Source organism: Salvelinus fontinalis, chromosome 39 (genome assembly GCF_029448725.1).
Source record: "Salvelinus fontinalis isolate EN_2023a chromosome 39, ASM2944872v1, whole genome shotgun sequence".
Classification (NCBI taxonomy): Eukaryota; Metazoa; Chordata; class Actinopteri; order Salmoniformes; family Salmonidae; genus Salvelinus; species Salvelinus fontinalis.
The window spans coordinates 3,363,126-3,390,939 of NC_074703.1; the positions used below are offsets into that span (position 1 = coordinate 3,363,126).

At 46.5% G+C, this 27,814-nt stretch overlaps 1 protein-coding gene across 2 annotated transcripts; it reads left to right on the forward strand.

Moving 5' to 3' along the window:
• On the forward strand, nt 1–27,675 carry LOC129838650 (nuclear pore complex protein Nup107-like). 2 transcript variants are annotated; one of them, XM_055905769.1, is made up of 26 exons: nt 2–58; nt 2,047–2,144; nt 2,381–2,473; nt 2,753–2,865; nt 3,354–3,489; nt 3,717–3,820; nt 6,592–6,719; nt 7,288–7,336; nt 7,463–7,534; nt 9,262–9,350; nt 9,441–9,519; nt 10,441–10,554; nt 10,768–10,858; nt 11,772–11,911; nt 14,439–14,584; nt 15,236–15,284; nt 18,831–18,900; nt 19,271–19,386; nt 19,908–20,097; nt 21,302–21,414; nt 22,105–22,207; nt 22,378–22,538; nt 22,834–22,959; nt 23,725–23,838; nt 23,986–24,153; nt 27,447–27,675. In XM_055905769.1, exons 1-26 carry the CDS (start codon nt 51–53, stop codon nt 27,552–27,554), a joined length of 2,778 nt encoding a protein of 925 aa, XP_055761744.1. In that variant the 5' UTR covers nt 2–50; the 3' UTR covers nt 27,555–27,675. The 2 variants fall into 2 exon arrangements, with proteins under 2 accessions (XP_055761745.1, XP_055761744.1); XM_055905770.1 differs by lacking the exons at nt 22,834–22,959; nt 23,725–23,838; nt 23,986–24,153; nt 27,447–27,675 and adding an exon at nt 22,651–22,748 and having other exon boundaries at nt 1–58.
• Nucleotides 27,676–27,814: the final 139 nt, after the last annotated feature.

Consider the following 27,814-nt stretch of genomic DNA (forward strand, 5'->3'; position numbering starts at 1 on the left):
AGAGGCTATCAAACAGGATTAGTTTGCTGTGGAGTTAATATCCTACTGTCATGGACTGGTAAAACGCTTTTTATTCTGATAGAAAAAGATGAATTACAGGGACCTATGTTACATTATTTAGTGATTGTACTACATACGTACGCTGACTGTAGATTTGTAATGGCAAGTATATAACGTGTTAGCTAGCAAAGGAATATAGCTACGTTAGCTAGCTAACATGTCGTTTGAACGTGTCTTGCAGCTGTCTAGCAAGTGGTTTGTTTGTACCACCAGCTAGTTAGCTAATGGGTCTTTATAGTAATTCACGTTTGCTGGCGTTTTATTTAATTTGAAGTGTTCAGTAACTTGTGGTTTGTTTAAGGGAATATATTGATTCTGGATCCCAGGTAGCTAGCGTAATATTAGCTCTGGTTTTGTGCGGCTTCAATGCCATGCATCTTCCCATTCATTTCCCCCATAGAGAATTCCTCCCCGATTTAGTTTAGTGACTGCGGGGCAGTGGTGTAGTAGTGGGTATACGCCGTAAATCCAGTAATTTTTCAGTCGGCATTGCGTATATTAATTTCTCAATCCCCATGATAACCAAACTGTGCTACAGAATCACTGCTAACCAAACAGCGCTATGTGCCTGTGCTACAGAAACACCGCTAACCAAACAGCGCTAGGTGCCTGTGCTACAGAAACACCGCTAACCAAACAGCGCTAGGTGTATGTGCTACAGAAACACTGCTAACCAAACAGCGCTAGGTGCCCGTGCTACAGAAATACCGCTAACCAAACTGTGCTACAGAAACACTGCTAACCAAACAGTGCTATGTGTCCGTGCTACAGAAACACTGCTAACCAAACAGTGCTATGTGTCCGTGCTACAGAAACACTGCTAACCAAACAGTGCTAGGTGCCTGTGCTACAGAAACACTGCTAACCAAACAGTGCTAGGTGCCTGTGCTACAGAAACACTGCTAACCAAACAGTGCTAGGTGCCTGTGCTACAGAAACACTGCTAACCAAACAGTGCTAGGTGCCTGTGCTACAGAAACACCGCTAACCAAACAGTGCTAGGTGCCTGTGCTACAGAAACACTGCTAACCAAACAGTGCTAGGTGCCTGTGCTACAGAAACACTGCTAACCAAACAGTGCTAGGTGCCTGTGCTACAGAAACACTGCTAACCAAACAGTGCTAGGTGCCTGTGCTACAGAAACACTGCTAACCAACCAGTGCTAGGTGCCTGTGCTACAGAAACACCGCTAACCAAACAGTGCTAGGTGCCTGCACACTTGAATTAAAGGGTAACTACACTCAAAATGTCTTTAGATTTCTCCCAGACCTCAAGTTGTTTCCTGTTGTGATTTAAGCATTGTTATGGACTTAACATCCATTTAAATATATATATATATATATATATATTGAAAACGTGTGAATTTGAGAGTGCAGAAAAAAATTGAAACCTGTGAATTTTCTTACTCAGCTGACAGCCTAATTTATCCCAATATGGGATTTATCGTTTTAGATAATTCAGAGTATGTCACTTTTTCTCATAGAATTTTTCACACAGGGCGCCTTTCATTTCATGGGGCGTTTGGGGAAATGATTTGCAACATTTCTCCAGGCACCACTACTGCCAGGGTTCAATAAACTGTCGTCACGTACCTAAGTAAAGGTATCACTAGAACGCTGGTGAACCTGTCTTTGTATGCGCAAGCTGTTTCTCCAAAATACGAAATAAATTACTTCTGAGCACTTTGTTTACCGTCAAACTATCTCTGGTCAATGAGCATGGGCCAGAAGCAGGCCATGGTGTCTCTTGTGTAGGGCTGAAGCAAAACCCCCTGCTTTACAGTATCTGAACTAACATGGTTCCTCTTTGTAGGGCTGAAGCAAAACCCCCTGCTTTACAGTATCTGAACTAACATGGTTCCTCTTTGTAGGGCTGAAGCAAAACCCCCTGCTTTACAGTATCTGAACTAACATGGTTCCTCTGTGTAGGGCTGAAGCAAAACCCCTGCTTTACAGTAATCTGAACTAACATGGTTCCTCTGTGTAGGGACCAGAATGAGTTGCTGTCGCCTATTGTACGGGATGCTGAAGTGACCAGAGCAGCACGCCGAAAGAGTTCAGTTCAGAAGAAGACTCAATTCAACTGTATCCTTATTGGGCTGTTGCCATGGAAAACCTCCCTACCTGTTGTCTTTGTGGATTGTGCTATGTCTATGTTATACCAGTTAAGACCTGTATTACTGATGCTCATTGCTCACACATTGTTGTTCAGACTAATAGTTAGCTAACAGAAGTCTTATGGGACTGTTATAGGACTGCATAAGGTGCGTCTTTTAGTTACAGTAACTAGCCAGTTATATTCCCTGACCGTTGTTGTCCAGTCCTTTCTCCTCGTGATGACAACCAAGGTAGTACCACCACACCTGCCCGTTCCCTGCTCTGCCACACACCTGGATCCCTCTTCAAACAGTCCTGTAAGTCTGTCCTGTTCAAACCGTCCTGTAAGTCTGTCCTGTTCAATACCAACACAGCCCTCTGGCTATGCTATGAGAACATTGTTTGGCTAAAGGTAAAACCGGTGTCCACCACGATAAAGACATCTAGATAAAATAATGTCCAGTTTGTTAACCCAGACTCTCACCATCCACTAGTTGGTGTCTCCCAGAATGACTGGAGACGAGGCTGTACTGTTGTAACAGATTGTACTCTATTGTAATTGCTGTAGTGGTGATTCCTAGTCTCTCTCCCTACAGTCACCCCGAAGAGTGCTGCTAGGAACCCAGATGTGTCAGCCATCTTGGCGACAGGGCGCAGGACTCCTCGTTTCATCCATACACCACGGCCTCCGCTGGGCAGTATGAGCATGGTGAGGAGATAGATACCAGTCTTGACTGGGTGTTTAGTCTGACAGACACTGTGTGGTTCTGTCTGTCTCCAAAGAGGGGATCCGGAGACAGAAGAATCTAGCTAATAGAATAGCCAATTAAACCACACTGCATCATCATTCATCAGTTGTTGACTCTTATTAAAGGTAGACTCAGTGATATGACGTAGATGCACAAAGTAAACGGTATAGTGGGTCAATTGTCCGCAACAACTAAAGAGCGTTGGAGCGCGAGGCTAAACTTCTTCACTGTTTTGGTCATGTAGCTACCATGTTGTAAGAGTGTGAAGCGAACCCGTGCTGATATTGTGTCAGTGTTGCATCTTGCTCATGGCAATATCTGCGGTGCTGCTCGTGCCACGTCACTCCACTGACTCTCCCTTTAATCAAGTATGCAACTTTGAGGCCGATTTTTAGTTTCTGTGTTTTTGTACTGCATCATTGTGTCTCTGTCTCCCTCTGGGCTCCAGAACCTGGATGACAGTGACTGGACAAACAGCCTGTACCCGTCTCCTCTGTCCGGGCTGGGACTCGGGGACACCAGCTTTACTGACGACATCAACATGTCCTCTGTAATGCTGAAGGAGGAGGATCCTGGAGAGGCTGGTCAGAGTTATTTATTTTCTCTCTTGGGTTGTTGATTGATTTTAATATCACCGATGAGCCGGCGGTATCCGTTTCCCAGGGTTTCCCAGTCAGGTCTGAAAATCAGCACGTATAACTGACTTCATGGTCCATGTTTAGGGAAAGAGGTTACAGAGGCTAGGTGTCGTTCTGTAAATGTATAGAATGCAACACTGACCTTTGACCCCCCCCCCCTCTGTGTCCTGCAGCGTCAGTCAGTCTGTTCCCAGAGTTCCTCCAGTCCTATCTCAGACACTCCTCCACTGCTGTCTTTGACCTGCTGGGGGAGTATGAAGCTATCTGTCAAGACAAGGTACCGTTTTCTCACTTACCTGAACCAACTTCCCTCTACTGTGTGTGTGTTTTAGAACCCGTGTGTGTGTGTTTTAGAACCCGTGTGTGTGTGTTTTAGAATCTGTGTGTGTGTTTTAGAATCCGTGTGTATGCTAGCGAGTGAGTGAGTAAGTGTGTTTTAGAACGTGTGTGTGTTTTAGAGTCTGTGTGTGTGTGTTTTAGAATCCGTGTGCGTTTTAGAATCCGTGTGTGTTTTAGAACACGTGTGTGTGTGTGTGTGTGTGTGTGTGTGTGTGTGTGTGTGTGTGTGCAAGAGTTTGTAGAGCAGGAGGTTTGCTCCTCAGGCGTGGGTATGTGCAAGGTATGTGTGTGTGAGTCATTGTGTGTTTATATGCAGAGCTGTGTGCTGCCCTTATGAACCCCCAGTGATAATGGTGCATGTAGAGCTATGCTGCTCTTATGAACACAGTGATAATGGTGCATGTATGGCTATGCTGCCCTTATGAACACAGTGATAATGGTGCATGTAGAGCTATGCTGCTCTTATGAACACAGTGATAATGGTGTATGTATGGCTATGCTGCCCTTATGAACACAGTGATAATGGTGCATGTAGAGCTATGCTGCTCTTATGAACACAGTGATAATGGTGTATGTATGGCTATGCTGCCCTTATGAACACAGTGATAATGGTGCATGTATGGCTATGCTGCCCTTATGAACACAGTGATAATGGTGCATGTAGAGCTATGCTGCTCTTATGAACACAGTGATAATGGTGTATGTATGGCTATGCTGCCCTTATGAACACAGTGATAATGGTGTATGTATGGCTATGCTGCCCTTATGAACACAGTGATAATGGTGCATGTATAGCTATGCTGCCCTTATGAACACAGTGATAATGGTGCATGTATGGCTATGCTGCCCTTATGAACACAGTGATAATGGTGCATGTATAGCTATGCTGCCCTTATGAACACCCAGTGATAATGGTGCATGTAGAGCTATGCTGCTCTTATGAACACAGTGATAATGGTGTATGTATGGCTATGCTGCCCTTATGAACACAGTGATAATGGTGTATGTATGGCTATGCTACCCTTATGAACACAGTGATAATGGTGTATGTATGGCTATGCTACCCTTATGAACACAGTGATAATGGTGCATGTATAGCTATGCTGCCCTTATGAACACCCAGTGATAATGGTGCATGTAGAGCTATGCTGCTCTTATGAACACAGTGATAATGGTGTATGTATGGCTATGCTGCCCTTATGAACACAGTGATAATGGTGTATGTATGGCTATGCTACCCTTATGAACACAGTGATAATGGTGCATGTATAGCTATGCTGCCCTTATGAACACCCAGTGATAATGGTGCATGTAGAGCTATGCTGCTCTTATGAACACAGTGATAATGGTGTATGTATGGCTATGCTGCCCTTATGAACACAGTGATAATGGTGCATGTAGAGCTATGCTGCTCTTATGAACACAGTGATAATGGTGTATGTATGGCTATGCTGCCCTTATGAACACAGTGATAATGGTGCATGTATGGCTATGCTGCCCTTATGAACACAGTGATAATGGTGCATGTAGAGCTATGCTGCTCTTATGAACACAGTGATAATGGTGTATGTATGGCTATGCTGCCCTTATGAACACAGTGATAATGGTGTATGTATGGCTATGCTGCCCTTATGAACACAGTGATAATGGTGCATGTATAGCTATGCTGCCCTTATGAACACAGTGATAATGGTGCATGTATGGCTATGCTGCCCTTATGAACACAGTGATAATGGTGCATGTATAGCTATGCTGCCCTTATGAACACCCAGTGATAATGGTGCATGTAGAGCTATGCTGCTCTTATGAACACAGTGATAATGGTGTATGTATGGCTATGCTGCCCTTATGAACACAGTGATAATGGTGTATGTATGGCTATGCTACCCTTATGAACACAGTGATAATGGTGCATGTATAGCTATGCTGCCCTTATGAACACCCAGTGATAATGGTGCATGTAGAGCTATGCTGCTCTTATGAACACAGTGATAATGGTGTATGTATGGCTATGCTGCCCTTATGAACACAGTGATAATGGTGCATGTATAGCTATGCTGCCCTTATGAACACAGTGATAATGGTGCATGTATGGCTATGCTGCCCTTATGAACACAGTGATAATGGTGTATGTATGGCTATGCTGCCCTTATGAACACACAGTGATAATGGTGCATGTATGGCTATGCTGCCCTTATGAACACAGTGATAATGGTGCATGTATGGCTATGCTGCCCTTATGAACACATAGTGATAATGGTGCATGTATGGCTATGCTGCCCTTATGAACACAGTGATAATGGTGCATGTATGGCTATACTGCCCTTATGAACACAGTGATAATGGTGCATGTATGGCTATGCTGCCCTTATGAACACAGTGATAATGGTGTATGTAAAGCTATGCTGCCCTTATGAACACAGTGATAATGGTGTATGTAAAGCTATGCTGCCCTTATGAACACAGTGATAATGGTGTATCTATGGCTATGCTGCCCTTATGAACACAGTGATAATGGTGCATGTATAGCTATGCTGCCCTTATGAACACCCAGTGATAATGGTGCATGTATAGCTATACTGCCCTTATGAACACAGTGATAATGGTGTATCTATGGCTGTGCTGCCCTTATGAACACAGTGATAATGGTGCATGTATGGCTATGCTGCCCTTATGAACACAGTGATAATGGTGTATTGTGTGTACCAGGTGGGCATGCTCCAGAGGCTGGTATCCAGGGCAACGCCAGGGCAACAGAAGTCCTCTAAGACTGCTGGTATGAGATGGCTTTTACAGCAGGAGATGGTCACCTGGCGCCTCATCACTTCTCTATACAGGTTAGTGTCTGTCTGTCTGTCTGTCTGTCTGTCTGGCTGTCTGGCTGTCTGGCTGCCTGCCTGTCTGGCGGTTCGTCTGGCTCTCTCTTTTTACCTCTTTCTAGCTCCCTGTCTGTCTTTTGGGAAACCCCATATTTTTCTCTCCACAAATGCATGTCTGTCTGTTCGTGCCTTCCATTCTCTCTCTCGCTTTTTATATTTATTTTTAAAATATATATTAGGGCTGTGAATTACCAGGGAACTCACAAAACGATATTATCACAATACTTACATGCCGATATGTATTGTGATTTTATTGCGATTCCAAGTTCCTGCAGAGGGACAAGAGAGAGCCATGACAAAAATAGTTTTAATGCTGAAAGAGAACAAGCTATGAAGGAAAAGTTTAGGTGTAGGTACAGCCAACTAGTGCCCCAAAAAATGTATGTGTCGGTATGTCGTCCAAAATAATATCCCGACATGTAACTATCGATTTTTGGATTTATTTTCCTCATCACTACATAGAGGAATGGTGTTGCTATGGAGACGCGTGGTTTGACTTTGTTACATCATTGTGTGTCCCCCTCAGAGACAGGATCCAGACAGAGCTGGAGGATGACATCATGATGGATATGGCTGTGAGTACAACTCTACAACTACGATGTCATTAGGGGACTACAGGTGTTTCTTGCTGTGTGATGGAGAGAGAGAAGGAAATGGAGTAAAGTCCTCTCTCCTGTGTGTGTGTGACCTTCTCCCCTCAGGCTCCCGGTGTTAGTGAGAAGGTGGTGATGGAACAACTTTTCCAGAGAGATGCTGTAGTACGCCAGAGTCAGGTTAGACTCTCTCTCACACACACACACATAAAAACACACATAATAACACATACAGTACCAGTCAAAATTTTCAACATTGTAGAATAATAGTGAAGATATCAAAACTATGAAATAACACATATGGAATCATGTAGTAACCAAAAAAAGTGTTAAACAAATCAAAATATATTTTAGATTCTTCAAAGTAGCCACCCTTTGCCTTGATGACAGCTTTGCACACTTGGCATTCTCTCAACCAGCATCACCTGGAATGCTTTTCCAACAGTCTTGAAGGAGTTCCCACATATGCTGAGCACTTGTTTGGTTGAGGTTGGGTGATTGTGGAGGCCAGGTCATCTGATGCAGCACTCCAGCACTCTCCTCCTTGGTCAAATAGCCCTTACACAGCCTGGAGGTGTATTGGGTCATTGTCCTGTTGAAAAACAAATGATAGTCCCACTAAGCGCAAACCAGATGGGATGGTGTATCTCTGCAGAATTCTGTGGTAGCCTTGCTGGTTAAGTGTGCCTTGAATTTTAAATAAATCGCAGACAGTGTCACCAGCAAAGCACCATCACACCTCCTCCTCCATGCTTCACGGTGGGAACCACACATGCGGAGATCATCCATTCACCTACTCTGTGTCTCACAAAGACACGGCGGTTGGAACTAAAAATCGCAAATTTGGACTCATCAGACCAAAGGACAGATTTCCTCCAGTCTAATGTCCATTGCTCGTGTTTCTTGGCCCAAGCAAGTCTCTTCTTCTTATTGGTGTCCTTTAGTAGTGGTTTCTTTGCAGCAATTCGACCATGAAGACCTGATTCACACAGTCTCCTCTGAACAGTTGATGTTGAGATGTGTCTGTTACTTGAACTCTGTGAAGCATTTATTTGGGCTGCAATCTGAGGTGCAGGTAACTCTAATGAGCTTATCCTCTGCAGCAGAGGTAACTCTGGGTCTTCCATTCCTGTGGCGGTCCTCATGAGAGACAGTTTCATCATAGCGCTTGATGGTTTTTGTGACTGCACATGAAGGAACGCTCCAAGTTCTTGAAATTTTCCAGATTGACTGACCTTCATGTCTTAAAGTAATATGGACTGTCGTTTCTCTTTGCTTATTTGAGCTGTTCTTGCCATAATATGGACTTGGTATTTTATCAAATAGGGCTGTCTTCTGTAAACCACCCCTACCTTGTCACAACACGACCGATTGGCTCAAACGCATTAAGAAGGAAAGAAATTCCACAAATTAACAAGGCACACCTGTTAATTGAAATGCATTCCAGGTGACTACCTCATGGAGCTGGTTGAGAAAATGCCAAGAGTATGCAAAGCTGTCATCAAGGCAAAGGGTGGCTACTTTGAAGAATCTGTTTTAAAACTTACTTTGGTTACTACATGGTTCCATATGTGTTATTTCATAGTTTTGACGTCTTCACTAATATTCGACAATGTAGAAAATAGTAATGAAAAAGCCTGGAATGAGTAGGTGTTCTAAAACTTTTGACTGGTAGTGTATACACACACACACACACACACACCTCCTCCCCTATTATCTGTCTCTAGTGGTACAGTCCTGTTTGGTCTGATGGATGGTTGTAAACCCCTATTATCTGTCTCTAGTGGTACAGTCCTGTTTGGTCTGATGGATGGTTATAAACCCCTATTATCTGTCTCTAGTGGTACAGTCCTGTTTGGTCTGATGAATGGTTGTAATACATAATTGTTTCACCTCCTCTCTCTCAGCTGGTTGTGGATTGGTTGGAGAGTATCGCCAAAGATGAAATCGGGGACTTCTCTGACAACATTGAGTACTACGCCAAGTCTGTCTACTGGTAAGTAGCTGGAGTCATTTGAGAGAGACAAGCACTTGTATGTCGTTAGGAAGAGCATGTGCCTTGGCTAATATTCTGTTTGACTTTCAGGGAGAATACCCTTCATGCTCTGAAACTGAGGAGAAACACATCCAGCACAGGCTTCAATGTTCCCCTGGTTACTGAGCTGGTAAGAGGGACTTTTAGGCCTAATCTTCACAGGCTTCAATGTTCCCCTGGTTACTGAGCTGGTAAGAGGGACTTTTAGGCCTAATCTTCACAGGCTTCAATGTTCCCCTGGTTACTGAGCTGGTAAGAGGGACTTTTAGGCCTATTCTTCACAGGCTTCAATGTTCCCCTGGTTACTGAGCTGGTAAGAGGGACTTTTAGGTCTAATCTTCACAGGCTTCAATGTTCCCCTGGTTACTGAGCTGGTAAGAGGGACTTTTAGGCCTATTCTTCACAGGCTTCAATGTTCCCCTGGTTACTGAGCTGGTAAGAGGGACTTTTAGGCCTATTCTTCACAGACTTCAATGTTCCCCTGGTTACTGAGCTGGTAAGAGGGACTTTTAGGCCTATTCTTCACAGGCTTCAATGTTCCCCTGGTTACTGAGCTGGTAAGAGGGACTTTTAGGCCTATTTTTCACAGGCTTCAATGTTCCCCTGGTTACTGAGCTGGTAAGAGGGACTTTTAGGCCTATTCTTCACAGGCTTCAATGTTCCCCTGGTTACTGAGCTGGTAAGAGGGACTCTTAGGCCTATTTTTCACAGGCTTCAATGTTCCCCTGGTTACTGAGCTGGTAAGAGGGACTTTTAGGTCTATTCTTCACAGGGTTCAATGTTCCCCTGGTTATTGAGCTGGTAAGAGGGGCTTTTAGGTCTATTCTTCACAGGCTTCAATGTTCCCCTGGTTACTGAGCTGGTAAGAGGACTTTTAGGTCTATTCTTCACAGGCTTCAATGTTCCCCTGGTTACTGAGCTGGTAAGAAGGACTTTTAGGTCTAATCTTTACAATCTAGCTCTTTCTCTCTCTCTCCTACTCACACATGCTCTTATGCCATGATAGGGAATACATGGTTTTAGAACATAAAGTACCTTGGTGTGTCTGTAGGACCCTGACGCCCCCATCAGACAGAGACGTCCTCTGGCAGACCTGGACAGAGAGGACGATGCCAGACTGCTGAAGTACCTGTTCACCCTCCTCCGAGCGGGCATGACTGACGAGGTGAGAAACAGGAGACCTCTCAAATGGCACCATTTGTTCCCTGTATAGGGCACTGCTATTGACCAGGGCTCATAGTTCTCTGGTCACAAAAGTAGTGCCGTGTATAGGTAATAGGGTGGCGTTTTGAGACTGATCTCAGTACAGCGCCACCTGGTGGATGGGAGGGTTATACTGAGCTGGTTTCTAGTCACAGTGACGTGTGGTTGTGTGTAGGCCCAGAGGCTGTGTAAGCGCTGTGGCCAGGCATGGAGAGCTGCTACTCTGGAGGGGTGGAAGCTGTACCACGACCCCAACATCAACGGAGGTCAGTTCTCCACCGTACACGCTCACCAACAGATAACACCAAGTGGCGGTCGTGACCTTTTGTCAGCCGGTGATTGTCATGTAAATAACTGCAGGTCTCACGGTAATTGACCTTTTAATGAACATAAACAGGTTTAGCATCTCCTTCCACACACAGCCTACAAGACACTGATGCTGACCTTTGGAACATCTACATTTTAAAAAGTCTAATAAATCCTGACAATAGAGTGCTGAGTACCAGGCAGTTAGCAAGTTTGGTAGGCTACTAATGACCACCAGGTTTGGTGGGCCACCAACGACCGCCGGGTTTGGTGGGCCACCAACGACCGCTGGGTTTGGTGGGCCACCAACGACCGCCGGGTTTGGTGGGCCACCAACGACCGCCGGGTTTGGTGGGCCACCAACGACCGCCGGGTTTGGTGGGCCACCAACGACCGCCGGGTTTGGTGGGCCACCAACGACCGCCGGGTTTGGTGGGCCACCAACGACCGCCGGGTTTGGTGGGCCACCAACGACCGCCGGGTTTGGTGGGCCACCAACGACCGCCGGGCTTGGTGGGCCACCAACGACCGCCGGGCTTGGTGGGCCACCAACGACCGCCGGGTTTGGTGGGCCACCAACGACCGCCGGGTTTGGTGGGCCACCAACGACCGCCGGGCTTGGTGGGCCACCAACGACCGCCGGGCTTGGTGGGCCACCAACGACCGCCGGGCTTGGTGGGCCACCAACGACCGCCGGGCTTGGTGGGCCACCAACGACCATCAGCAGCATCAGAACTTAGGGAAGTTTAGTTACCGTGACTAAACGGTCACGTGGAATTTGACTGCGGTCATGACTAACTTACTCGGTCACCGTAACAGCCCTAAACACACGTCCCTATGAATGGTCTGTAATGGAACTGTGTGTGTGTCCAGGCAGTGCAGAGCTGCTACCGGTGGAGGGGAACCCTCAGCGCTGTGTATGGAAGGTGTGCTGCTGGAGGATGGCTGATAACGAACACTTCAGCAGATATGAGAGAGCCATCTACGCTGTTCTGAGTGGGAACCTCAAACGGGTATGTTGGGTGTCTTATCTCCCTAAGACTCTCTGGAGCACTTGTATGTGTGTTATGAGGATGGGGGGTCAGGTGGAGGAGGATGGTCGGAGGGGTCAGGTGTCGGTGGAGGAGGATGGGGGGTCAGGATGAGGATGGGGGGGCTAATGGAAAGTGAAACGCATTGTCAAAGTAAACATCTAACAACAATGTTCACATAAGAGAGGACTATAGTAGAGTGGTAGTAGACGGGACTGTAGTAGAGTGGTAGTAGATGGGACTATAGTAGAGTGGTAGTAGATGGGACTGTAGTAGAGTGGTAGTAGATGGGACTATAGTAGAGTGGTAGTAGATGGGACTATAGTAGAGTGGTAGTAGATGGGACTATAGTAGAGTGGTAGTAGATGGGACTGTAGTAGAGTGGTGGTAGACGGGACTGTAGTAGACTGGACTGTAGTAGAGTGGTAGTAGACGGGACTATAGTAGAGTGGTAGTAGACGGGACTATAGTAGAGTGGTGGTAGACGGGACTGTAGTAGAGTGGTGGTAGACGGGATTGTAGTAGGGTGGTGGTAGACGGGATTGTAGTAGGGTGGTGGTAGACGGGACTGTAGTAGAGTGGTGGTAGACGGGACTGTAGTAGAGTGGTGGTAGACGGGACTGTAGTAGAGTGGTGGTAGACGGGACTGTAGTAGAGTGGTGGTAGACGGGACTGTAGTAGAGTGGTGGTAGACGGGACTGTAGTAGAGTGGTGGTAGACGGGACTGTAGTAGAGTGGTGGTAGACGGGACTGTAGTAGAGTGGTGGTAGACGGGACTGTAGTAGAGTGGTGGTAGACGGGACTGTAGTAGAGTGGTGGTAGACGGGACTGTAGTAGAGTGGTGGTAGACGGGACTGTAGTAGAGTGGTGGTAGACGGGACTGTAGTAGAGTGGTAGTAGACGGGACTATAGTAGAGTGGTAGTAGACGGGACTATGGTAGTAGACGGGACTGTAGTAGAGTGGTAGTAGACGGGACTATGGTAGTGGTAGTAGACGGGACTATGGTAGTGGTAGTAGACGGGACTATGGTAGTGGTAGTAGACGGGACTATGGTAGTGGTAGTAGACGGGACTATGGTAGTGGTAGTAGACGGGACTATGGTAGTGGTAGTAGACGGGACTATGGTAGTGGTAGTAGACGGGACTATGGTAGTGGTAGTAGACGGGACTATGGTAGTGGTAGTAGACGGGACTATGGTAGTGGTAGTAGACGGGACTATGGTAGTGGTAGTAGACGGGACTATGGTAGTGGTAGTAGACGGGACTATGGTAGTGGTAGTAGACGGGACTATGGTAGTGGTAGTAGACGGGACTATGGTAGTGGTAGTAGACGGGACTATGGTAGTGGTAGTAGACGGGACTATGGTAGTGGTAGTAGACGGGACTATGGTAGTGGTAGTAGACGGGACTATGGTAGTGGTAGTAGACGGGACTATGGTAGTAGAGTGGTAGTAGACGGGACTGTGGTAGTAGAGTGGTAGTAGACGGGACTGTGGTAGTAGAGTGGTAGTAGACGGGACTGTGGTAGTAGAGTGGTAGTAGACGGGACTGTGGTAGTAGAGTGGTAGTAGACGGGACTGTGGTAGTAGAGTGGTAGTAGACGGGACTGTGGTAGTAGAGTGGTAGTAGACGGGACTGTGGTAGTAGAGTGGTAGTAGACGGGACTGTGGTAGAGTGGTAGTAGACGGGACTGTGGTAGAGTGGTAGTAGACGGGACTGTGGTAGAGTGGTAGTAGACGGGACTGTGGTAGAGTGGTAGTAGACGGGACTGTGGTAGAGTGGTAGTAGACGGGACTGTGGTAGAGTGGTAGTAGACGGGACTGTGGTAGAGTGGTAGTAGACGGGACTGTGGTAGTGGTAGTAGACGGGACTATGGTAGTAGACGGGACTGTAGTAGAGTGGTAGTAGACGGGAGTGGTAGTAGACGGGACTGTGGTAGAGTGGTAGTAGACGGGACTGTGGTAGAGTGGTAGTAGACGGGACTGTGGTAGTGGTAGTAGACGGGACTATGGTAGTAGACGGGACTGTAGTAGAGTGGTAGTAGACGGGAGTGGTAGTAGACGGGACTGTAGTAGAGTGGTAGTAGACGGGACTGTAGTAGAGTGGTAGTAGACGGGACTGTAGTAGAGTGGTAGTAGACGGGACTGTAGTAGAGTGGTAGTAGACGGGACTGTAGTAGAGTGGTAGTAGACGGGACTGTGGTAGAGTGGTAGTAGACGGGACTATGGTAGTGGTAGTAGACGGGACTATGGTAGTAGACGGGACTGTAGTAGAGTGGTAGTAGACGGGAGTGGTAGTAGACGGGACTAGTAGAGTGGTAGTAGACGGGACTGTAGTAGAGTGGTAGTAGACGGGACTGTAGTAGAGTGGTAGTAGACGGGACTGTAGTAGAGTGGTAGTAGACGGGACTGTAGTAGAGTGGTAGTAGACGGGACTGTAGTAGAGTGGTAGTAGACGGGACTGTAGTAGAGTGGTAGTAGTGATTTGTCTCTCTGTCTCTCCCCTCTAGCTGCTCCCAGTTTGTGAGTCGTGGGAGGACAGTGTGTGGGCGTACTTCAGGGTCCTGGTAGACTCTCTGGTGGAACAGGAGGTCCGGTCCTCAGGAATGGGCAGCGAGGAGCTGGAGGAGCTGCCACGAGAATACCTGGAGGCCAAGTAAGATCCCCAGCCTCTAGTAGGTAGCCTTACCCAGGGACAATACTCTTTAGGGGGTAGCCATGCCTACAGCCTCTAGTAAAGAATACCTGGAGGCCAAGTAAGATCCCATCTAGTAGAGAATACCTGGATGGCCAAGTAAGATCCCCAGCCTGTAGTAGGCAGTCTTACCCAGGGCCCATACCCTTTAGTGGGTAGCCCTGCCTACAAAATACAGCCTCTGTTAGAAAATACCTGGAGGCCAAGTAAGATCTCCTCTAGTAGAGAACACCTGGAGGCCAAGTAAGATCCCCAGCCTCTAGTAGAGAATACCTGGAGGCCAAGTAAGATCCCCTCTAGTAGACAACACCTGGAGGCCAAGTAAGATCCCCAGCCTGTAGTAGAGAATACCTGGAGGCCAAGTAAGATCCCCTCTAGTAGAGAACACCTGGAGGCCAAGTAAGATCCCCTCTAGTATAGAATACCTGGAGGCCAAGTAAGATCCCCTCTAGTAGAGAATACCTGGAGGCCAAGTAAGATCCCCTCTAGTATAGAATACCTGGAGGCCAAGTAAGATCCCCAGCCTCTAGTGGAGGGCTGAGGATCAGGAACCTAATCTTCCTAACCTTATATTTCTACATGTAAATTGTACCGTCTCCCTTTTCTCTCCAGCTGGACACTAGAGAAGGTGTTTGAGGAGCTGCTGGCAACAGAGTCAAAGGTCAGCATCTGTTTGTCTGCTCTGTCAAACTAGCTGTGTGTATCTACATCACACCAGTCTACTAGCTATCGACATCACACCAGTCTACTAGCTGTCTACGTCACACCAGTCTACTGGCTATCTACATCACACCAGTCTACTGGCTATCTACATCACACCAGTCTACTGGCTATCGACATCACACCAGTCTACTGGCTATCTACATCACACCAGTCTACTGGCTATCTACATCACACCAGTCTACTGGCTATCTACATCACACCAGTCTACTAGCTGTCTACATCACACCAGTCTACTAGCTATCTACATCACACCAGTCTACTAGCTGTCTACTGGCTATCTACATCACACCAGTCTACTAGCTATCTACATCACACCAGTCTACTAGCTGTCTACTGGCTATCTACATCACACCAGTCTACTGGCTATCTACATCACACCAGTCTACTAGCTATCTACATCACACCAGTCTACTAGCTGTCTACTGGCTATCTACATCACACCAGTCTACTAGCTATCGACATCACACCAGTCTACTAGCTATCGACATCACACCAGTCTACTAGCTATCTACATCACACCAGTCTACTAGCTGTCTACTGGCTATCTACATCACACCAGTCTACTAGCTGTCTACTGGCTATCTACATCACACCAGTCTACTAGCTATCGACATCACACCAGTCTACTAGCTATCGACATCACACCAGTCTACTAGCTATCGACATCACACCAGTCTACTAGCTATCTACATCACACCAGTCTACTAGCTGTCTACTGGCTATCTACATCACACCAGTCTACTAGCTATCTACATCACACCAGTCTACTAGCTATCGACATCACACCAGTCTACTAGCTATCGACATCACACCAGTCTACTAGCTATCGACATCACACCAGTCTACTAGCTATCTACATCACACCAGTCTACTAGCTATCTACATCACACCAGTCTACTAGCTATCTACATCACACCAGTCTACTGGCTGTCTACATCACACCAGTCTACTAGCTATCTACATCACACCAGTCTACTAGCTATCTACATCACACCAGTCTACTGGCTATCTACATCACACCAGTCTACTAGCTGTCTACATTACACAATCAATCAATCAATCAAGTTTATTTTATATAGCCCTTCGTACATCAGCTAATATCTCAAAGTGCTGTACAGACACCCAGCTTAAAACCCCAAACAGCAAGCAATGCCGGTGTAGAAGCACGGTGGCTAGGAAAAACTCCCTAGAAAGGCCAAAACCTAGGAAGAAACCTAGAGAGGAACCAGGCTATGAGGGGTGGCCAGTCCTCTTCTGGCTGTGCCGGGTGGAGATTATAACAGAACTATGCCAAGATGTTCAAAAATGTTCATAAGTGACAAGCATGGTCAAATAATAATCATGGATAATTTTCAGTTGGCTTTTCATAGCCGATCATTAAGAGTTGAAAACAGCATGTCTGGGACAGGTAGGGGTTCCATAACCGCAGGCAGGACAGTTGAAACTGGAATAGCAGCAAGGCCAGGTGGACTGGGGACAGCAGGGAGTCGTCATGCCCGGTAGTCCTGACGTATGGTCCCAGGGCTCAGGTCCTCCGAGAGAAAGAAAGAGAGAAGGAGAAAATTAGTGAGAGCCAAGATTTTCAAAATGTTCATAAATGACAAGCATGGTCAAATAATAATCAGGAATAAATCTGTTGGCTTTTCATAGCCGATCATTAAGAGTTGAAAACAGCATGTCTGGGACAGGTAGGGGTTCTGTAACCGCAGGCAGAACAGTTGAAACTGGAATAGCAGCAAGGCCAGGCGGACTGGGGACAGCAGGGAGTCGTCATGCCCGGTAGTCCTGACGTATGGTCCTAGGGCTCAGGTTCTCAGAGAGAGAGAAAGAAAGAGAGAACGAGAGAATTAGAGAAAGCATACTTAAATTCACACAGGACACTGGATAAGACAGGAGAAGTACTCCAGGTATAACCAACTGACCCTAGCCCCCCGACACAAACTACTGCAGCATAAATACTGGAGGCTGAGACAGGAGCGGTCAGGAGACACTGTGGCCCCATCCGAAGATACCCCCGGACAGGGCCAAATAGGAAGGATATAACCCCACCCACTTTGCCAAAGCACAGCCCCCGCACCACTGGAGGGATATCTTCAACCACCAACTTATAATCCTGAGACAAGGCCGAGTATAGCCCACAAAGATCTCCACCACAGCACAAACCAAGGGGGGGCGCCAACCCAGACAGGGAGATCACGTCAGTAACTCAACCCACTCAAGTGACGCACCCCTCCCAGGGACGGCATGAAAGAGCACCAGTAAGCCAGTGACTCAGCCCGTGTAATAGGGTTAGAGGCAGAGAATCCCAGTGGAGAGAGGGGAACCGGCCAGGCAGAGACAGCAAGGGCGGTCCGTTGCTCCAGGGCCTTTCCGTTCACCTTCACACTCCTGGGCCAGACTACACTCAATCATATGACCTACTGAAGAGATAAGTCTTCAGTAAAGACTTAAAGGTTGAGACTGAGTCTACTAGCTAAAGGTTGAGACACCAGTCTACTAGCTGTCTACATCACACCAGTCTACTAGCTGTCTACATCACACCGGTCTACTAGCTAGCTACATCACACCGGTCTACTGGCTATCTACATCACACCGGTCTACTGGCTATCTACATCACACCGGTCTACTGGCTATCTACATCACACCAGTCTACTAGCTAGCTACGTCACACCGGTCTACTAGCTATCTACATCACACCAGTCTACTAGCTGTCTACATCACACCAGTCTACTAGCTATCTACATCACACCAGTCTACTAGCTGTCTACATTACACCGGTCTACTAGCTGTCTACATTACACCGGTCTACTGGCTGGGTACGTCGCTCTACTGGCTGGGTACGCCGCGCCGGTCTACTGGCTGGGTACGCCGCGCCGGTCTACTGGCTGGGTACGTCGCGCCGGTCTACTGGCTGGGTACGCCGCGCCGGTCTACTGGCTGGGTACGTCGCGCCGGTCTACTGGCTGGGTACGTCGCGCCGGTCTACTGGCTGGGTACGCCGCGCCGGTCTACTGGCTGGGTACGTCGCGCCGGTCTACTGGCTGGGTACGTCGCGCCGGTCTACTGGCTGGGTACGCCGCGCCGGTCTACTGGCTGGGTACGCCGCGCCGGTCTACTGGCTGGGTACGCCGCGCCGGTCTACTGGCTGGGTACGCCGCGCCGGTCTACTGGCTGGGTACGCCGCGCCGGTCTACTGGCTGGGTACGCCGCGCCGGTCTACTGGCTGGGTACGCCGCGCCGGTCTACTGGCTGGGTACGTCGCGCCGGTCTACTGGCTGGGTACGCCGCGCCGGTCTACTGGCTGGGTACGCCGCGCCGGTCTACTGGCTGGGTACGTCGCGCCGGTCTACTGGCTGGGTACGTCGCGCCGGTCTACTGGCTGGGTACGCCGCGCCGGTCTACTGGCTGGGTACGTCGCGCCGGTCTTAGGGACTTCCAGAGTCCCGTGGAAGATGCTGAATTTCTCCTTCCCTCTTCTCCACAGAAAGTCCTGGAAGAGACTAAAGAACACTACCACATCATCCAGAAGTTAGTTATCCTGGGAGACCTGGACGGTGAGTCTGTTGTTAATCTATAACTAGCTGTCGTACAGTCACTATCCAGTGTGACTTTGTGGTTCTGGTTAATGCAGGTATGTGTGTGTGTCAGGTGTGTTACTGCTGTATGACAGTGTCAGAGTATTACACAGTGTGTGTGTCAGGTCTGTTACTGCTGTATGACAGTGTCAGTATTAAACAGTGTGTGTGTGTGTGTGTCAGGTGTGTTACTGCTGTATGACAGTGTCAGAGTATTAAACACTGTTGTGTGTGTCAGGTCTGTTACTGCTGTATGACAGTGTCAGTATAAAACAGTGTGTTGTGTGTGTGTCAGGTGTGTTACTGCTGTATGACAGTGTCAGAGTATTAAACAGTGTGTGTGTGTCAGGTCTGTTGGAGGAGTTCAGTAACTGGTTGACCAGGAGTCCTGCTCTGCCCGCTCACCTGCTGCGCTTCATGACACACCTGGTGTTGTTCTACCGCAGCCTGGGCATGCAGCTCAAGGTACAGTAGTACACACACACACACACACACACACACACACACACACACACACCTGTTCTACCGCAGCCTGGGCATGCAGCTCAAGGTACAGTAGTACACACACACACACACACACACACACACACCTGTTCTACCGCAGCCTGGGCATGCAGCTCAAGGTACAGTAGTACACACACACACACACACACACACACACACACACACACACACACACACACACACACACACACACACACACACCTGTTCTACCGCAGCCTGGGCATGCAGCTCAAGGTACAGTAGTACACACACACACACAGAGAGAGAGAAACACACTTCTGTTGTCTTTCACCCATATAAACATCAACCATTCCTCACACAATCCACATATCCCTCCACTCATGTCTCCCCCTCTAATCCCTCCACTCATGTCCCCCCCCTCTAATCCCTCCACTCATGTCCCCCCCCTCTAATCCCTCCACTCATGTCCCCCCTCTCTAATCCGGCCACTCGTGTCGTCGTCCCCCCCCCCACCCAATCAGGAGGAGGTCTCAGTGGATGTCCTGAAGGCCTACATCTCTCTGTTGATGAGGGAGAAGCACGTTGATCTGATAGCCTTCTATGTCAGTCACCTGCCGCCAGACCTGGCCACCGCCCAGTACGCTCTCTTCCTGGAGGAGGTCACCGAGGCGGAGCAGAGACAACGCTGTCTGGAGCTGGCCAGGGAGGCAGGTCAGTGTCTCACACAGAGGCTGCTGGGATGGGGGGGGGGGGGGGGGGGGGGGGGTTCTTTAGTCTAAAGCAGGGGTGTCAAACTAATTTTACCTGCCGTGCCACATTTGGTCTTCACTGAGGTCCACACTTAAAATGTGTTAGATTTCCTCGCCATTTGAAATTTCCTAAAAATAATTCCAAAAGTGATGGATGGAGGACTATTCTCCCTGTTGGGTTAACTTTTGGTTTGAAGACTTATCAAGCTGGTCAGAGTGAAGAGACTATAAATGTAGGTTCATTATCATTTCTACATTTATTTTATTTGGTCTTAGTCATTTCAATGTCCATTTAAGATCGTTTATATCCACCCCCAAAAAACAAAACCACATTATAAATACTCCAAGGTCCAGCGAGAATTGAATAGGCCAATGGGCCAGATGTTTGACAACCTCTTGGTGTGAAGCTACAGAGTCACACGGTCTGACATACCTCTGAGATTCTACAGCCGCCAATTCAATGAGGTTCGTAAATATATTAAAATAGGCCATGCAGACTTTCTCTTTTCTGCAGCTAAGGACTGTAGGAAGGTGGAAAAACCAAGGTCTGTTAAAGCTGCAATATGTCACTTTTTGGGGGTGACCCGACCAAATTCACATAAGGAGTTATAGATCTGTAATTCTCATTGAAAGCGAGCCTAAGAAGCGGTAGATCTGTTCTATTTCTATGCTTCCCGTTCTTAAGTTTAGTTTTTTTCGTCTTTAGGTGTTGTGCACCAGTTTCAAACAGCTGAAAACACAGTATTCTTTTGGTTATTGATCATATATTTCAGTGGTTTAGATGGTACAATGATTCTCTACAGTATACTTGCTTATTTTGTCATAGTTCACCTCATTTCAGTTTATATTTGAATTTTAGCAACCAGGAAATGGTGGAGCATATTGCACATTTAAAGGTCCAGGTTTCTAACTGTCCTGTCGTGTTGTGGTAAGGATGTGGCAGCAGTCTATTAAAGGTACAGGTGTTGTGTTGTGGTCTGGACGTGGCAGCAGTCTATTAAAGGTACAGGTGTTGTGTTGTGGTCTGGACGTGGCAGCAGTCTATTAAAGGTACAGGTTGTGGTCAGGTCTGGACGTGGCAGCAGTCTATTAAAGGTACAGGTGTTGTGTTGTGGTCTGGACGTGGCAGCAGTCTATTAAAGGTACAGGTGTTGTGTTGTGGTCAGGTCTGGACGTGGCAGCGGTCACTAAGATGGTGGTGGAGAACATCAGAGAGAGAGACACTGAGGAGTTCGCTCATCATGACCTCACGCCTGCACTGGACACCGGCACCTCAGAGGTATGAAACACACACACACTGGACACCGTCACCTCAGAGGTATGAAACACACACACTGGACACCGTCACCTCAGAGGTATGAAACACACACACTGGACACCGGCACCTCAGAGGTATGAAACACACACACTGGACACCGTCACCTCAGAGGTATGAAACACACACACTGGACACCGTCACCTCAGAGGTATGAAACACACACACTGGACACCGGCACCTCAGAGGTATGAAACACACACACTGGACACCGTCACCTCAGAGGTATGAAACACACACACTGGACACCGTCACCTCAGAGGTATGAAACACACACACTGGACACCGGCACCTCAGAGGTATGAAACACACACACACTGGACACCGTCACCTCAGCGGTATGAAACACACACTGGACACCGTCACCTCAGAGGTATGAAACACACACTGGACACCGTCACCTCAGAGGTATGAAACACACACACTGGACACCGTCACCTCAGAGGTATGAAACACACACACACAGGACACCGTCACCTCAGCAGTATGAAACACACACACTGGACACCGTCACCTCAGAGGTATGAAACACACACACTGGACACCGGCACCTCAGAGGTATGAAACACACACACACAGGACACCGTCACCTCAGCAGTACGAAGGACACCATGTGGTCATGTTAACCCTGTATATCCCCCCCCCCCCCCCCAGGAGGACCAGAGGAAGATCGATGTGATTGATTGGCTGGTGTTTGACCCCGCCCAGAGAGCCGAGGCCCTGAAACAGAGCAACGCCATCATGAGGAGGTTCCTGGGTACGTTACACACAAGGTTCTGAAACCGATCACTGCTTCCTGTGTTGACAGAGTTGTTCTCCCAGACTACCAACACATCCCCACACATTAACATTGTATTGGCTGTCCTGCATTTCCAACCACGCTGTTGATCCAGTGTTCTGTCTCTCTCTCTCTGTCATCTCCTCCAGCCTGTAAGAAACACCATGCAGCGAAGGTGGTGTTCAGTAAGGTCCCAGAGGACTCCATGAGGGAGATATACCGCCAGTGGGAGGAGCTAGGCCTGGACACGCCCCTTCCCGCGGAGGATGAGAACGCCATCAGGGAACACCTGTGCGTCCGCGCTTACCTGGTGAGGGGACAAGCTCTCGCAGCGCTGTGATTGGCTCGACTGGTTATTGAGTGTTTTTAGAGAGGTCTCCTGTAGTTGTATAAGTGGTGTGTCTCTCCCCCCCCCCCCCCAGGAAGCTCATGAGGCGTTTAATGAGTGTTTTTAGAGAGGTCTCCTGTAGTTGTTTAAGTGGTGTGTCTCTCCCCCCCCGCAGGAAGCTCATGAGGTGTTTAATGAGTGGTTTTAGAGAGGTCTCCTGTAGTTGTATAAGTGGTGAGTCTCTCTCTCTACCCCCCCCCCCCCCCCCCCCCCCCAGGAAGCTCATGAGGCGTTTAATGAGTGGTTCCATCACATGAACTCCCCCCCTCAGAAGCCCAGCCTGCCGGCTCAGGCCAAGTTCACTGCGACGGTGGCCTACGAGATGAAGGAGAACGAGTACCAGGTACACAATACACCCTATATAGTGCACCATAGATACACCCTATTCCCTATATAGTGCACCATAGATACACCCTATTCCCTATATAGTGCACCATAGATACACCCTATTCCCTATATAGTGCACCATAGATACACCCTATTCCCTATATAGTGCACCATAGATACACCCTATTCCCTATATAGTGCACCATAGATACACCCTATTCCCTATATAGTGCACCATAGATACACCCTATTCCCTATATAGTGCACCATAGATACACCCTATTCCCTATATAGTGCACCATAGATATTCCCTATATAGTGCACCATAGATACACCCTATTCCCTATATAGTGCACCATAGATACACCCTATTCCCTATATAGTGCACCATGGGGTTATGGTTCAAACTAGTGCACTCTCTAGGAGACCCAGGTCAAAATGAGGTTACTATGTAGGGGATAGGGAACCAGGTACACTCTGATCCTAGATCAGTCTCTGTGTTATGGGTGAACTGGTGAGGAGTTTAATGTGTTTAGTGTAGCTGTTCCTGGATCAGTCTCTGTGTTATGGGTGAACTGGTGAGGAGTTTAATGTGTTTAGTGTAGCTGTTCCTGGATCAGTCTCTGTGTTATGGTAGAACTGGTGAGGAGTTTATTTTGTTTAGTGTAGCTGTTCCTAGATCAGATGAAGAACGCTAATGCCAACAATGCTATTATTTAGCGTAATTGACAACAACAAAAAACTTGTAAAAAAGGTGTGTAAAGTGTTTACTCTCCTGTAGCTGGAACATGAGAGCTGGACGGGCCGTCTGGAGGCTCTGACTGAAGACGTGAAGGAGAGATTCTACAACGTCCTGCTGTTTGTGGACGGGGGCTGGATGGTCGACGTCAGAGAGGTCTGTCTGACTATTAATGCTAGTAATTGCCAGTTGGTGGTATGAGGGCTCAGCGCTAGGTTAGCAGCCTGTATTAGCGCTCTGTCTCCAGACCTACTGTGTTCTTTCTAGGTACAGGTTACTTCTACCACTGTGGTTGTATTCCAGGATACGGAGGAGGACCCGGAGAGAGGTCACCAGATGGTGCTGCTCCGTAGACTCTGTCTGCCCATGATGTCCTTCCTGTTGCAAACGGTCCTGCAGAGAACACAACGTCACCAGGAGAGTCTCAGACTGGCTGATATCATCGCCTCAGACCAACACCGCCTCTACGAGGTCTGTAGTTTACACATGATATTTACATGGTCTGTACTGGAGTTTAGACATGATATTTACACGGTCTGTACTGGAGTTTAGACATGATATTTACACGGTCTGTAGTTTAGACATGATATTTACACGGTCTGTAGTTTAGACATGATATTTACACGGTCTGTACTGGAGTTTAGACATGATATTTACACGGTCTGTACTGTAGTTTAGACATGATATTTACATGGTCTGTACTGTAGTTTAGACATGATATTTACACGGTCTGTAGTTTAGACATGATATTTACACGGTCTGTAGTTTAGGCATGATATTTACACGGTCTGTACTGGAGTTTAGGCATGATATTTACACGGTCTGTAGTTTAGACATGATATTTACACGGTCTGTAGTTTAGACATGATATTTACACGGTCTGTACTGGAGTTTAGACATGATATTTACACGGTCTGTACTGTAGTTTAGACATGATATTTACATGGTCTGTACTGTAGTTTAGACATGATATTTACATGGTCTGTAGTTTAGACATGATATTTACATGGTCTGTACTGTAGTTTAGACATGATATTTACACGGTCTGTAGTTTAGACATGATATTTACATGGTCTGTACTGTAGTTTAGACATGATATTTACACGGTCTGTAGTTTAGACATGATATTTACACGGTCTGTAGTTTAGGCATGATATTTACACGGTCTGTACTGGAGTTTAGACATGATATTTACACGGTCTGTAGTTTAGACATGATATTTACACGGTCTGTAGTTTAGACATGATATTTACACGGTCTGTAGTTTAGACATGATATTTACACGGTCTGTACTGGAGTTTAGACATGATATTTACACAGTCTGTACTGTAGTTTAGACATGATATTTACATGGTCTGTACTGTAGTTTAGACATGATATTTACACGGTCTGTAGTTTAGACATGATATTTACACGGTCTGTAGTTTAGACATGATATTTACACGGTCTGTAGTTTAGACATGATATTTACATGGTCTGTACTGTAGTTTAGACATGATATTTGCATGGTCTGTAGTTTAGACATGATATTTACACGGTCTGTACTGTAGTTTAGACATGATATTTACACGGTCTGTAGTTTAGACATGATATTTACACGGTCTGTAGTTTAGACATGATATTTACACGGTCTGTAGTTTAGACATGATATTTACACGGTCTGTAGTTTAGACATGATATTTACACGGTCTGTACTGGAGTTTAGACATGATATTTACATGGTCTGTACTGTAGTTTAGACATGATATTTACACGGTCTGTAGTTTAGACATGATATTTACACGGTCTGTACTGTAGTTTAGACATGATATTTACACGGTCTGTAGTTTAGACATGATATTTACACAGTCTGTACTGGAGTTTAGACATGATATTTACACGGTCTGTAGTTTAGACATGATATTTACATGGTCTGTACTGTAGTTTAGACATGATATTTGCATGGTCTGTAGTTTAGACATGATATTTACATGGTCTGTACTGTAGTTTAGACATGATATTTGCATGGTCTGTAGTTTAGACATGATATTTACATGGTCTGTACTGTAGTTTAGACATGATATTTGCATGGTCTGTAGTTTAGACATGATATTTACACGGTCTGTAGTGTAGTTTAGACATGATATTTACACGGTCTGTACTGTAGTTTAGACATGATATTTACATGGTCTGTAGTTTAGTTTAGACATGATATTTACATGGTCTGTAGTTTAGACATGATATTTACATGGTCTGTACTGTAGTTTAGACATGATATTTACATGGTCTGTACTGTAGTTTAGACATGATATTTACACGGTCTGTAGTTTAGACATGATATTTACACGGTCTGTAGTGTAGTTTAGACATGATATTTACATGGTCTGTAGTTTAGACATGATATTTACACGGTCTGTAGTGTAGTTTAGACATGATATTTACATGGTCTGTACTGTAGTTTAGACATGATATTTACACGGTCTGTACTGGAGTTTAGACATGATATTTACATGGTCTGTAGTTTAGACATGATATTTGCATGGTCTGTAGTTTAGACATGATATTTACATGGTCTGCACTGTAGTTTAGACATGATATTTAGACGGTCTGTAGTTTAGACATGATATTTACACGGTCTGTAGTTTAGGCATGATATTTACACGGTCTGTAGTTTAGGCATGATATTTACATGGTCTGACCTGGGCTGAGGGCATCCTCTTCTCTCTCATGTCTCCTTTCCTTCGTCTGCTACGTTCTGCAACTACTCTGCTCTGAGGTGCTTCTCAAGTCTACTGTGGTTTTAGGAAAAACACTATTGACATTCACCTAATAGTCTACTGTGGCTTTAAGGAAACACTATTGACATTCACCTAATAGTCTACTGTGGCTTTAAGGAAACACTATTGACATTGACCTAATAGTCTACTGTGGCTTTAAGGAAACACTATTGACATTCACCTAATAGTCTACTGTGGCTTTAAGGAAACACTATTGACATTCACCTAATAGTCTACTGTGGCTTTAAGGAAACACTATTGACATTCACCTAATAGTCTACTGTGGTTTTAGGAAAAACACTATTGACATTCACCTAATAGTCTACTGTGGCTTTAAGGAAACACTATTGACATTCACCTAATAGTCTACTGTGGCTTTAAGGAAACACTATTGACATTGACCTAATAGTCTACTGTGGCTTTAAGGAAACACTATTGACATTGACCTAATAGTCTACTGTGGCTTTAAGGAAACACTATTGACATTCACCTAATAGTCTACTGTGGCTTTAAGGAAACACTATTGACATTCACCTAATAGTCTACTGTGGCTTTAAGGAAACACTATTGACATTCACCTAATAGTCTAGTGTGCCTTCCTCTCCTCCTTCATCTGGCACCTGTCCAGTTCTTTCACATCAGTACTGATGAAGGCAATGAGACTCGGAGAGGAGCCCACTTTAGACTATTGGAAAGCACCACCAGTCAAGCTGAATTTCTGGGTAGACGGGAGGTTGAGTGTGAGCCTGGCCTAGGGACTTCAATCAAATGTATTTATAAAGCCCTTCTTACATCAGCTGATGTCACAAAGTGCTGTACAGAAACCCCCAGCAGCAATGTAATGCAGGTGTAGAAGCCCTTCAACATTGTAGCTCAACACAATATCAACACTATCTTACAGTATCTCTCCCTGTCACTGCGTTGCTTTCTTCTCTTTCCCTCATCTACTTTCCCATCCTCTTCTTCTTTTTGCTAACTATGTTCCCTCTGTCTCTCGCTCTCTTTCAGGTGTTCTCCAAGGATGAGCTGAGGAAGTTCCTTCAGAAGATGAGGGAGTCGTCTCTTCTCTTATTGGATAAGGGTCTGGACCCGCTGGGGTACGAGATCCAACCATAAATACACCCCACCTGGACATTTTGTTTCTCTTTTTTTTTTTTTTTTTTTTTTTTGCCAAATTTAAGTAATGGAGTGAATGATTTTCTGTATTTTGTATACAATAAAAGTGACTTGACTGAAATATTGTTTGTCTTTGGGACATGCACAGGCAGAATGCAAAATACGTATCTGAATCTAGAAGAGTATAAGGAATGTTTGAGACCACCTTGTATAGGTCGAGAAGAGATGGTTTAGGTTATCGCCTTCGCAACTTTCCAAAG